The following is a 12,517-nucleotide window of genomic DNA, read 5'->3' on the forward strand; positions in this document are numbered from 1 at the left end:
GCCTTACCTACTGAGATGGTTTTGAAAATCCCACTAGGCAACTACCTGCATCTTTAGAGGCCTAAGTGCCTTTGAAATCTGGCCCCTTGAGCTTAACAGTTCCCTACCTCGCCATTCAATCTCCTTGACACTTGCCTTTGAATAAAAGTCATGGAATTTATTCTCTTTCTGTCAAAGGCCAATATGGCTAAAAATATTCTGTACCGAAAAAAATGGACTAATTTACCTAAGAGAAGCAGGCAATTTTCTGCAAAATTTTCGGTGTATTTATACACACACACACACACGCACAGAAAATTGCCTGCTTCTCTTAGGTAAATTAGTCCCATGTTTCTGAGTGGAGTGGAGTGGAATGGGGTGGATTAGTTTTTATTACTTGTAGGTCAAATAAGCTTAGTCTTGGGAGGAGTGAGTGCAGCTAGAGGCTAAGTTGTGACTTTAGGCAGTCTTCAGCAGGCGATGGTCTATGAAATCCACCATCTCAGGAGTAGAACAAAGGGAAGGGAATACTTATAGGATGGAAGGATCTATGGTCCTGATCCTATTCCCATTGAAGTCAATGACAAAACTCCCATTCACTTAAATCGTGCAGGATCAGGCTCCATGATAGATGATAGCTCAGACATATCTCAAAGACTTGATTCCTTTCCACAGTGGAGGTACCCTGTCATGTGATGTTGGCGCACACTTGAGGTTTTTTTTAAAGGTTTTAGAAAAGCTGATACCAATGGATACGTTTTTTAAAATTTAACTATTTAAATGGCAACATTTTAATTTGGATTTCAACATCTTCCTGCTGTGTCAGCAACAATTACCATCAACAACAACCAGATTCAATAGAGGAAGGTCTATTTTCATTAGCTAAACTCAGTGAAATGCAAAATGCAAATAAACAGCATAATTAGTACAAAGTGAATTGGAGATTTAAAAGTGCTTTGCATTTTAATAATCTACAGCAGTGATAGGCAACCTGCGGCCTGCAGATCAGTGGCAGTCAACCTGCGGCCCGTCAGGGTAATCCGCTGGCGGGCCACAAGACAGTTTATTTACATTGACCGTCCGCAGGCACAGCTGCCCACAGCTTCCAGTGGCCATGGTTCGCTGTTCTTGGCCAATGGAAGCTGTGGGAAGTGGCACAGGCCTTAGGGACATGCTGGCTGCCACTTCCCGCAGCTCCCATTGGCTGGGAACAGCAAACCACAGACACTGGGAGCTGCGGGCAGCTGTGCCTGTGGACAGTCAATTAAATAAACTGTCTCGTGGCCTGCCAGCAGATTACCCTGACGGGCCGCAGGTTGACTGCCACTGATCTGCAGTGTTACCCAACAGTAACCCAGAGAAGGAAACATTCCAGGGAATTCAGGAGAGCTAGTGACACAGTAACCATAGAGACACTCCAGAACAGGATATTCATGTACAGTCCTTTATTTCCATGTTTTCTAACTTTTTTTTGTATACAAATCAAACCAGGTTTTCAACTTCAGCCTTTTGGATCCAGACTACTTAGATAAATTGACATGGTGAAGGCCGCCTGTTATCTTACAGCATATATGGACTGTTAAAACTCCCCATAAATCACATTTTATAAAACCCATTTGTTCACATTTTAAAAACATGTACACCTTTCTCATCAACATGGTCATGAACAAAGCTACCACTCTTAAAATTTCTTTTACATTTGAGATATTTACATTGCATAGTGTCCCTGGGTACATTTTAAAATTCACAAAAAATGCTTTTAGGCAGAAATAATCTCAATGTTTTGAATAGGTACAAATGGAAACTAAAATAAAAGGGTTAAGTTCAGGAAGAGCAGTTATACATGGAATGATACCTACAAAGGACAATTCATTGCTTAAAACATAAAAAGTACCTAGCACCATTTTAAATTAAACAGTTGAGCCGCAAGTGGACAATGACCAAGGGTCAGATTCTGGCCACTGCTAGATGGCTGGTTTGCACAGCTCACATTCCCAAAGCAGGCCTAAAGTTAATTTAAGAGTATCGCTACAGTGCAATGGGGTAATGCGATCGCAGCAGGTATAGGCACACCCAACCTAGCTTTGATCAAACCAGCTTATTCCAAATAGCATTGTAGACATGGTGTCACCACAGTCTGCCAGCCCAAGTACAATCCTGCATGGGACCTCCACTTGTGCTGCCACAGCTTCAGTGCTATTTTTAGTGAGCTGGCTTGATCAAAGCTAGTTTAGGTATGTCTGTACATGCTGCAATCACACCTCCTGGTTGCAATGTAGACATACCGTAACTGGCTAATCGGGGATTCCATCATAGGGCAGTTGGCCAGGGGGTAAAGGAGGAATGACAAGCACTAATGTAGTTTGGCATTCCCTGGCTGCCGGAATGACCTGTTGGTGACTGTTATTGCTTTGAACAGGGCTGTTGCTGCAGTAAGTTGCTCCTGAGGACTGGACCAACACGCAGAGGCTCAAGAATCAAGGACCTACCAAGTTGGCCAACAGCCTTTGCAGCACCTACCTTCCCAAGTGCCAAACTCTTTGTCCCAAATCTCTGGTCCCAAGCTTCTAGTGTAGTGTCTTTTATGACTCATTAGAAAAGTTAGATGATGTAGGTAAATATTTCTATTGTTTTGGAATGCTCCTAATTTTTGCTGTCTTCGGCAAAAATCTCTGGAAAAGATTGATGTGAACTTCAGTGTTATCGGCTTTTTTCATCATCCTCATAGGAATGAGACTGTGTTAATTTCTACCCTTAAATGCACATGCTACTCTGACTACAGCCTGGACCATAGCTCTAATATATGTATAATAGATGATCCCTCATCGACAGGGGGATGGAATATGATTTAAGAGGTCTTGTGCATCTCTAATGTCTATGATTCAAAGACACGAAAGGTATCCGAGTGCAGCATTTGGTACTCAGGTTGTAAATTACATCACTGGAAAGTGTTAAAATTGTTTATTTGATTTTTGAAAAGATGAGCATGATAATCATTTGTCTGTATCCCAGCCAAACAAGTCAGAGCCACTCATGGCTACAGAGGAGCTGGAAACATATGCATGCTTGTAGAAGAGTTGCCAAAGGGAGTAAGGCTCATTCTAGTAAATGGTCTCACATTTTTCTAATTAGAAGTGATTTTCATTTGCATCTGTGAACTAGGGACGCTGGAGGTGGTAATGGTAATCTGTTCTCTTACATGGGAATGTCAATGAGTGAGCAGAGATAAAGGTGTTCTTCACTGTCTCGGGCTCTAGAAGGCCCTCTTGGACAAATATAATTGTGAGTGGTTCCATGAAACCAAGAAAAACATATGCAGGCTTCTTCTTTGAATATTTACTGAGTATGCCAGAAAAATGTTCTCAGACAAGGTTGATTGGTATAATCTGAGTGTTTCTTAATATTGTGTAACAGAACAGCAACAGTATTATTACCAGTAGTCCCTAGGGACATGCTAGACACGTTAAGTAAGAGATACCAACACTGAAGTGAACATTTACACAAATCAGGAATAACAGTACAAGTGACAAGACTGGAAATGTGAAGTGACTATGACATATGACCATTTGGTGCACGTTAAGTGACAAATGATTGAATGTCAGCAAGCAGAATTTAATGAAATTCATGCGTCTGATAAAACATGACTGCACAAACAACATCTGTGTAATTTTTCTGATAGTCACTGCAGGCTAGTTGTATTACAAAAGGGGAAAAAAATCAGGAAGACAGTTAGGATAGAAGCCAACTGTGAAAGTCTGTTAGGCAAATCGATATTTTGGCAGGCTCAGCCTGTTAAATACTGTCAGTGTTGCACCTTGATGTGAAAGGTAAAATTATACTGAGGCCCCTTTGAAAAATCAAAGAGAAAAGACGAGTTATTGTGTAACCGCCTATAAACATTAGAGATGGCAAGGCTTGGCTGTTATGAACAGCAAGATATGAACTGAGTTGAAAATTCAGTCCTATGTATGTAAAATAATACGGCAATGTGCTCATATTTGGATAAACCAATTTTTCAACATACAAGGCAATGGCCAAGGAGTGTAAGAATTACATTTCTATTACAGACCATTCACACTTACACGAGTCTCCAGTTTGTCACAAAACATAACAAAAACATGAAAAAGGCATAATAAAAAGTTCAAGGAGAAAGTCCCATGTGCAAAACATTACGATACCCTGGATGTAGATATCATGTTGCAGCTGAATTTGACCCTATCAAAAAAGTAATAAATGTTCTTTCGCTAAATGATGACAGTTATTCCAGTATGATTCCCCCCTTCCCATACAACAGACATAAAAGAGCTTTTAAAAAGTTTCACAGTATGAAAAATGTACATGAGGATTAATTCAGAGGGGTATTCAATATGTTGAGTTTTGTCAACTGAGTGTATTGATTCCAAAAGCTGTAAGAGTAAAGGTGAGTTCTCATTTTTACTGCACTACATCTAATTCTATTTTCCATGTGAGGTACATGAATAGGTCAAGAACAGGAAGCACTAAATTCTGCAGCCCTTTTTAAGACAAAACTCTTAGTTACTTTAATGGGGTTTTTAATATTATGAGCTAGATTCTGGCTGCAAACAGCCAGTGAAGAATTCCCCTGTTGCAATAAAGCTGTCAGAGCCAGCTCCTGCGTCAGCCTACCACCCATGGCACAAGGGGAGTATTAGGCGGGATAAGGAGGCTAGCAGAGCTGTAGCACTTTGATCTAAGAGAGTAAACATGGAAACCCATCTTCCAAATCAACTCTTCATGAGAGAAGGGTCAGCACTTACGTGTCCTCACCTTTTAAGCCTATGAACATAGAAGCTATCTGGAAAGTCTGAAATGGAAATATGGGACATATAGTCTTAGGGGACAATTTTGCCTTCAATTCTTCAGGGTGGATCTTCACTCAGATCTTCTACCCTCTCTTCATGCACAGAACAACTCCTGTTCCTGGACATGTGGAGCTCCTACTCGCTGTCTCCCCTGCCTATGAATATTCTAAATCAAGTCTGGAGGGTTCTATACACAAAAAGGGCAGATCAGAGCAAAGAGCCACCATTATACCCTTTCTCTAGGAGCAACTTTTATCAGAGTTCCCTTTGGTTGCTTTCCAGTGAAGAGAATGCAGAGCAAAATAACAAATATAAGGCTTGATTGTGCTCTGACTCTGGGGGAGTGTACAAGGGACTCAGGAAGGCACGAGTCCATGTGTTCAGCTGGGCACAGAGCCTGGAAGGAGCTACTGCTGCTGGTGGTATTAGCCAGTCCAAAGGCTCATGACCCTGCCATGCCTATTGAACTGGTCAGCATAGCCGGTGGTCATCTGAAGGAGGTAATGGGTAGTCATAAGAGGATAAGAGAGAAGTTGAAGGACTGTGGATAGGTGCTAGTGTAGGCCAGGCAAAGAGATCCAGCAGGAAGGAGTTGGATGGTAAGGCTATGAGAGGGGCTCCAGAGCCCTGCTGGGGGTGCTCTTTTAATAAACCAATCCTACACTTTCCAAAAGGTTCAAGCTTGGTTTGTAGAAAGCAAACATTTTAGTCAATTCTTATAACAACTGCTTTGCCCGTCAAAGTGTAACATCACATGCTCTTTATCATTAATCGATACAATACCAAGGCTAGCTCCTGCCCTCCGCTAGGTGGCTGCACTGGGGCATAAGCAGACACAGGGAGTCACTTTCATCCTCTCTCCCTACTAGCAGCAAGGTAGGAACTATTTAATGCTGAGGGGAGCAGAAGGAGATAGTACCAGCTATTATGCCATCCGAAATGCTGGGACTTCAAGTGGGCAAAGTCAGTTAGGAGACATCGCCCCTCTGCAGTCAGCTAGTGCACATGCTGCATTCTGCCCACCCTGAGACATCCCCTTGTCCTGTGCTTCTACCTGGTACACAGCTGCCACTGCCACTCTGCTCCCACCAATGCACGGGCTCCTCCAGTGAAGTGCAGAATGTGCCCTATCGACGTGTTTGCATCACAGACCAGCTACAGTTCAGCTAATCAAATGGATTACAAAAATATATGGATGTCTATACTCAACAGACAGGAATGTATTCAGCAAAAGCCTAATCTGCTATTACATACTTTTAACAACTGCCTACCTTCTCATTCATCTGGAAGAGCAGAATGAGATATTTTAGGTACAAAAACATTCAAAGCTTCCATGACAGATCATTTTCTATTCTAAGAAAAACAAAGATTCCATTTTTTCCATAGTGGCATGAGAAAGGAACAGGCAATTAACATAGACTCAGAGTTTCTCAGCTTTTGTCCCCTTGTGTTAGAAGTTTAACATTATTTAACCTTTTCTGGTTTGCTTTGCATTGAATACATATACAGTACTATCGCATAACATGTGGCCAACCCAGGAGCCATGAAATCATGCCCAGCAGTGTGCGGCTGCCATCTTGGATTTACTAGTAGCGAGAAGCAAGTCCCTGCAGCTCTGTTTTTTTCAGGTTAAGCAGGCCCTTTCTGAGGCTCTTCACCCCATCACCACAAGGTTCCCACACCCTTTGGTTTATTTTTCCCTTTTCATGGCTCTGTGCTGTGCTGAGGCACTTCTTTCTGGCTGAGAAGGGCTGAATGGAGAGTCTCTTTAAAGTCTGCTGGATTCATACTGTTCTTGCACTGTTCCAGAGGGTTAGCTGTAGAGCTAGATAAGGCACACCCCACTGCTTTGCAGCCTAACCACTCCTTGCCCATCTAAGAAGCAGGAGGTCAAACCAAGGTATCAAATTCACAGTGCCTGTGTGCAAATACAGCACTTATAGGGCTTTGCCCGCTGCCAGGTTAGAAGTGCTTAAAGATTTATATTTTTTGTGATTAAAGATGGGCTCTTGTCATGGGAAACCAAGCTTCAAAAGTGGCTCCAGGTACCTACCTTTCAGAATCAGTGAATTCAATTTGGTAGGAGCAGCAGCACAAGATGCTATGTGCAGTCATAGGGGTTGAACCCTGGAACTATTTCTGGTAGCTTGCATTAATCTCTCTGAAGCCAGTCAGTGAAGGTCTGCTTAAGGTGGGCATGAGGCACTTTAGAAAGTATTTCCATTTACTGAAAAAACTTTCACTCAACCTTCCCCAAGTGCCCCACAGTGAGTGGAAAATATGCCTGAATGTTTTAAACCATATCAAACCAGATGTGCTGTTGCTTGATATTTTGATCTCTCAATATTGTGATTTAAAATGATGGATTTAAATTACCATTAGGAAATGAACCTCCAATTTTGTAATTGCTGTCACAAGTCTCACAGATGACATTCTTGAATTCACACGCTTTGAATTCTCTGTTTCTGTTTTGATCGTGTTCTCTTCAGTCAGCATAATAATTTCCAAACTGCCATTTCTGATAAGGATTTGAGGCATCACAGGCATTAACCTTCAGGATTTTGTGAGACTGATCCACTTCCAAACATGTTGGCTGCTGAAGGTGTTCTAAAACCATGTGATCCATCTAAAGAGAAACAGTACAGGACAATAGGTAACAGGACTCATACAGCAATTGTTATTATTTGCAACTGGGAAAAAAAAGCTTCAGAAATTATACTCAGTGTTCCCTAGTGGAGATTTTTGATCCCCAAGGATGCACCCATTTTTGCATTTCTGCATTATGTAATGATTTATTCATAGGCTTAAAGGGAATTTTGGGTGGGATCCAAAGTTTACACCTGTTGTTGAACTAGAACTATATTACACCTTCTGTGCTTCATGGGATTTTAATTCTTTGGAAATTAACGGATTAGTTCGCTTGCTGTCTGAATGGTAATTATCATGCAAAGGAAATGACTCCAGATGGCATTTGCAATATAGAATAACGTATGGCAGGAGACTTTGATTTTCATATTGTGGTATTTCGCAACTGATGAAGTAAAAGCACACTTACTATGATGAAAAGTGTGTTAGGTAATTTGTTAATTAAGTCCAAGAGCTGGGATGCTAAATTGGATTATGAAATCGTGAGGAGTTTGAATGATTAGGGGCCTTATTCTTATCCTTTTGCACTTATGTGTGCAATTTTTTAACCTACTTATACATATTGCAAGTATTGCAATACTACAAGTATCCTCAGTGGTAGGGACATTTTTACATTATTGCTTTATTGTATAATATTTGATAGCATAATTTCAGTTATGTATCTTAGTGAAATATTAGTGAAATCATCAACAGACTATTTTATTTGGGGCTTTGTATGTGCATGACAAATGCATTGAACGTGCCTTTGTTCTGATGAGAATTATGACACCTGATGAGGGGTAAGGACTTCACTATTCTTGTGGCTAGCATTAACCCATTTTTCCCCCTGTTTTCTGGTTTGCAATATTCAATTGCTGGAGTGACTAGTTTTTAACCCTTGTTATATAGTAACTCAAACTAGTCTCCTTTGTAATCAGCTTCCAAATGATCTTTCAGAAAAACAGCATCCAGTACCATATGGAAAGCCAGTGAATGTGAACCTAACTGGATTACAATAATGCTCTTTTTTTCTTGCAGACAGTACAGTGACACGCACATTAGAAAGTTAGAGATTCGGTTATATTAGGTGCCCTCTCCAAACTGTATCTTATTCAGGAATGACATTTGTTGTTGTTGTTTTTGTTGCAGAAATAGCATTTGCCAGAACACCACAAAATGCTTCAGTCCTGTTAGGCTCCAAATTTAATCGCCTTTAGGATTGTCCTAATGCCCCCTGAACTCTAAATGTATCTGACTTCTAACATTACACTCTTTCATTCCTGAACAATTCGAAACAAAAGTAACAATAGCCATTGTTTTTGTAGGACTTGGACAAGAGCGATGTTGTGTTCCACCAGCTGACTCTGGGCTAAGAGTTAAGTAGCCCTTGTGGTGGGGTGTCTACCCCCACACAACATGGCCAATTAACTGCACAGGCTGTGCCTGGAGAGGGAGCCAGGGAGCAGGGAATTGATTGAAACCAGGGTCAGCTGGGCAGGAACAGGTGGGGCCTATACAGCCAGGAAGCTGGTAACAGACAAAGGCTGCTAGGAAAGGCTGTAGCCACTCCCTGAGAAGAGGGAGGGGGATTTGAGTTAGTACACCCAGAGAAAGGAGGGGAACTGGGAGTGGTAGGAAGGAGTCCAGGGAAGGAGTGACAAGGGCTGTGGGAAAGCAGGCCATAGTTGCAGGTATAGGGTTCCTGTACTGGAACCCAGAGTAGTGGGTAGGCCTGGGGTCACCTACCAACCACTGGGGATATGGCACACACCAGGCAGAGGACTGCAGACTGCCTGGGCATCCTAGAAAAACCTGGTTACATTTACCCTGGAAGGGAGAACCATGGAGTGATCTGGCTGGAGGGCTTAAGGCAGAGGAAGCTGTGATTCGTAGAATGAGAGGGCTCAGTAGAATGAGAGGACAATGGGAGAGACACTTCCAGGAGATGGCGTAACACCTGGCTGGAGCTAATCCCAGGGATGGTCTGGAGGAGTGCCCCCAATGGTCAGTAAACCCCATGATAGTCTTCCATTCCCAGAGCAGTGCTGACTCCATTGCATACACACAGAAGTAAACCAAAAAAGCCATGTTTATTTTTAGTTAGAGATGAACCCTAACCACAGCCCCAGATTTGAACCCTGGGTTTGAGAGGGGAAGATTAAGATTAAATCCCTTTTGTGTGGACTTCCTCAGACCTGCAGGAGGGGAGAACCAAGGGTGCTCCTTAGCTCCACTTATAAGCCTTTTGGTGGAAGATGTTTTCTCTCCATTACCTCACATTCCCAGTGAGCAATTTACATTCTAAGTTCTGTTTCTGCAAGGAAATGTGCTAGTGACTTATTTTTTTATGTAAATGTCTCTAGAGTTCTTTCACTTGCTGTATTAAGCTCAGCGGTGCAGAAGTCCCAGTGATATTTCCGGTTTAAAAAGTAATAACTTTTGAAATTGAACTTTAATCTCATCTAGAAAGTTTTGGTGTAAAAAACTGAGTCTTATTTCTCTCCATCTTTTTGTTTTTTTCTGTGTGTGGTTGAAGAGTTAGACATTTTGAACTTTGATTATCTGTTGTCAGGATGTCCTTGTTCAATTAATTTCAATTTTTGTGGAAAATTTCTACCTTGTCTCAGAACTAACCTACTAATTCTGAGATTAACATTTTGTGGATTTTAGGTGGTGGCCAAATTTGAATTAAAAGGGAAACTCAATTGCAACCTTAACGATAAAGCAATTTCCACATTCCTCAGCAAAAAAAGAATCACTCAGCCTGTCTCATTCTCAAATTCTGGGGTTATATTTTATACTAACACAAAATATCAGTTTTAATCCTGTGTTACAAATCCAATTACTATATTCAATATATAAACTTTTGTTTTTCCCTCGAAGACTTTTAAAAATAGTAGATACAATAAACCTTAATATTGAGCAAGTAACTTAATTTCACTGTGCCTCAATTTCCCACCTGTAAGTAGAGGTAATAATAACACTTCCTCTCTTCCACCCTGTCTCATCTATTTAGATTAAAAGCTCTTCAGGGCATAGGGTGGCTCTTATTATGTGTATGTACAGTGCCTAGTGTAAATAGCCCTCATGTCTGGGACCCCTACATGACATAGTAATACAAATAATGAATAATAGTCACCCTCATTAATATTCAAAACAAAATAAATAAAATAAAACACCCAAATTCAGGAGATGTTAATAGTAACATGTTGGGCAACGTTTTGTTTTTCTTTGTACAATTACAAGTCCATAGCCTCTGTTTGCCAGAAGCTGGGAATGGGCGACAGGGGATGGATCACTTGATGATTACTGTTCTGTTCGTTCCCTCTGGGGCACCTGGCACTGGCCACTGTCGGCAGACAGGATACTGGGCTAGATGGATCTTTGGTCTGACCCAGTATGGCCATTCTTATGCTCTTCAGAGGGCCCAGAAAGGATAATATTTCATTAGTGGGGGGTGGGGGAGAAAGGCATTCAAGGCTTTTTGGTTTGTGAGTTTTTATGGCTGTTTTCAAAGGAGGGGGACTGACAGTGATAACTTTCAACTGTCTTTCTCCCCACAGGGCTGGAACTATATGCTTCCTGTGTCCAGGGCTTTCCTAAAAACTAATCTGATCTACTTCAGTGAACTAAATGGTATAGTTCAGGCTTGTCACTAGTTCAGTCCTGTGCAGGTACAATCATCTGTGTCCAATTGTGTTGAATTGGGTATTGTGGCTTTGTAAAGTGAAACATGACTTTCTGTATCCTAGCAGGAACCATCACATGTATCTAGTTTAAGGCTTGAAGTTCAGCCTGGAACAGTTTCTGACCATCAAAAATTGTCACTGTACCTACTGTGCAATCTGGTCTCATAAATGGCTGGCAATTTTCTTTTATTTTTACAAAATATCCTGGCTTTTGTAAGGAGTGATTTGGTGGGGGAGGAAGGGAGGGGTTGAGGAGGGTTTTGTTGTTGTTTTAGATTGGCTAAAAAGAAACAAATGGAAGGAGAGTCAATAATGGAATGTGTTATTGAATATCGATCAGGTAAGACAACAGCTATACTTTTGTTTCCTAAATTGAAGGCTCCTCTAAAAGCATGTCATTTCAGAGGGGGAAAAATCATTTCTAATTATTCGTGGAACTTTTTAATGCTTAGAGTTATCTACAAGCCTGAATCTTTGACTTTGTTGGATGCAAGCGTAGGAAAACAGAGAACAAAATGTCATTTGAATGATTGTGTGTGTGTGGTTAGTTTCACTATATTACATTTTGCTTGATGCAATGCTAAGGCAGCACACTGATATACACCACCCTGAAAGGTAAATGGGGCCGTGGGAGTGAAATCACTGGTAGCTGGTTAGCTTTCAATGTAACTTGGAGGAAAATAATCCTGAGGATTGAAAACTGCGTTTGCAGACTAATGATCAGAGTGCCTGAAATAATTTGAAGTAATGTGTACCTTCGGAAAAAGGCGATTTTTGTCAACCTCTTTTTTCCTCATATCTATTCAGAAATTCACAAAGAGACAAACTAAATGTGTGTGTTTCTCTTTATATCTTTATGAATTTGGAATAGTCTCTCTCACTGCCAAACACATGACAAACATACAACACCAGCAATAAGTATTGTTTTCCTTTATTTAGTTTTATTTCAGGTGTAACTGCAGTGGTAGTGGAGGGGAAATCATTACAAATGCTCTACTTACCAGTTCTGGTTGAAAGGGCACCAATGATTTATGCAACCATTTCAGGCTATTGTTTCTGTTATCGCAAGGGTACAGGCCCAGTGTTCTCTTTGCATCTACTGGTGCTATGCAGAAGTCCCCATGTTTTATTAGTCTCAGCCAAGTGTAGTTGAACTTCTGGTTCTGCGGAGAAACAATAGCGGACTGATCTCAGTTTGGGTTTTGTGAGCTATTTCCCTTTACATGTCTAAAAAATCCAACCACATAACTCTAGGCTTTGTATAATTGTTCCAGATATGCCAGATTCTGTTCTTTTAGTGTGAATCTGGAGTGAATAAAGTTCTGGTCTAAGGCCTGATCGTGCTCTCGGTGACCTCAGTAACCAGACTACTTCCAGCTTTGATTAGAAAACAATCTGTCT

The 12,517-nt window shown here is 41.2% G+C and overlaps 1 protein-coding gene across 2 annotated transcripts in view; it reads right to left on the minus strand.

Annotated features, from left to right (window-relative positions):
• Positions 1 to 12,517, minus strand: part of GALNT5 (polypeptide N-acetylgalactosaminyltransferase 5) — a 37,926-nt gene that overhangs the window by 489 nt on the left and 24,920 nt on the right. The window contains exons 9-10 of one of the 2 annotated variants that reach the window (XR_005586496.1): positions 12,118 to 12,279; positions 7,179 to 7,428 (exon numbers count right to left, since the gene is read on the minus strand). Coding sequence is in view for 1 of the 2 variants with exons in the window: in XM_039495949.1 (XP_039351883.1) it covers positions 7,288 to 7,428; positions 12,118 to 12,279 (303 nt within the window). In the remaining variant the exon portion in view is untranslated. Of the gene's footprint in view, positions 1 to 1,409; positions 7,429 to 12,117; positions 12,280 to 12,517 lie in introns of those variants that run through there. The other variant, XM_039495949.1, reaches the window with a different exon arrangement.

The sequence above is a fragment of the Mauremys reevesii genome, linkage group 11, assembly GCF_016161935.1.
Source record: "Mauremys reevesii isolate NIE-2019 linkage group 11, ASM1616193v1, whole genome shotgun sequence".
NCBI classification, from domain to species: Eukaryota; Metazoa; Chordata; order Testudines; family Geoemydidae; genus Mauremys; species Mauremys reevesii.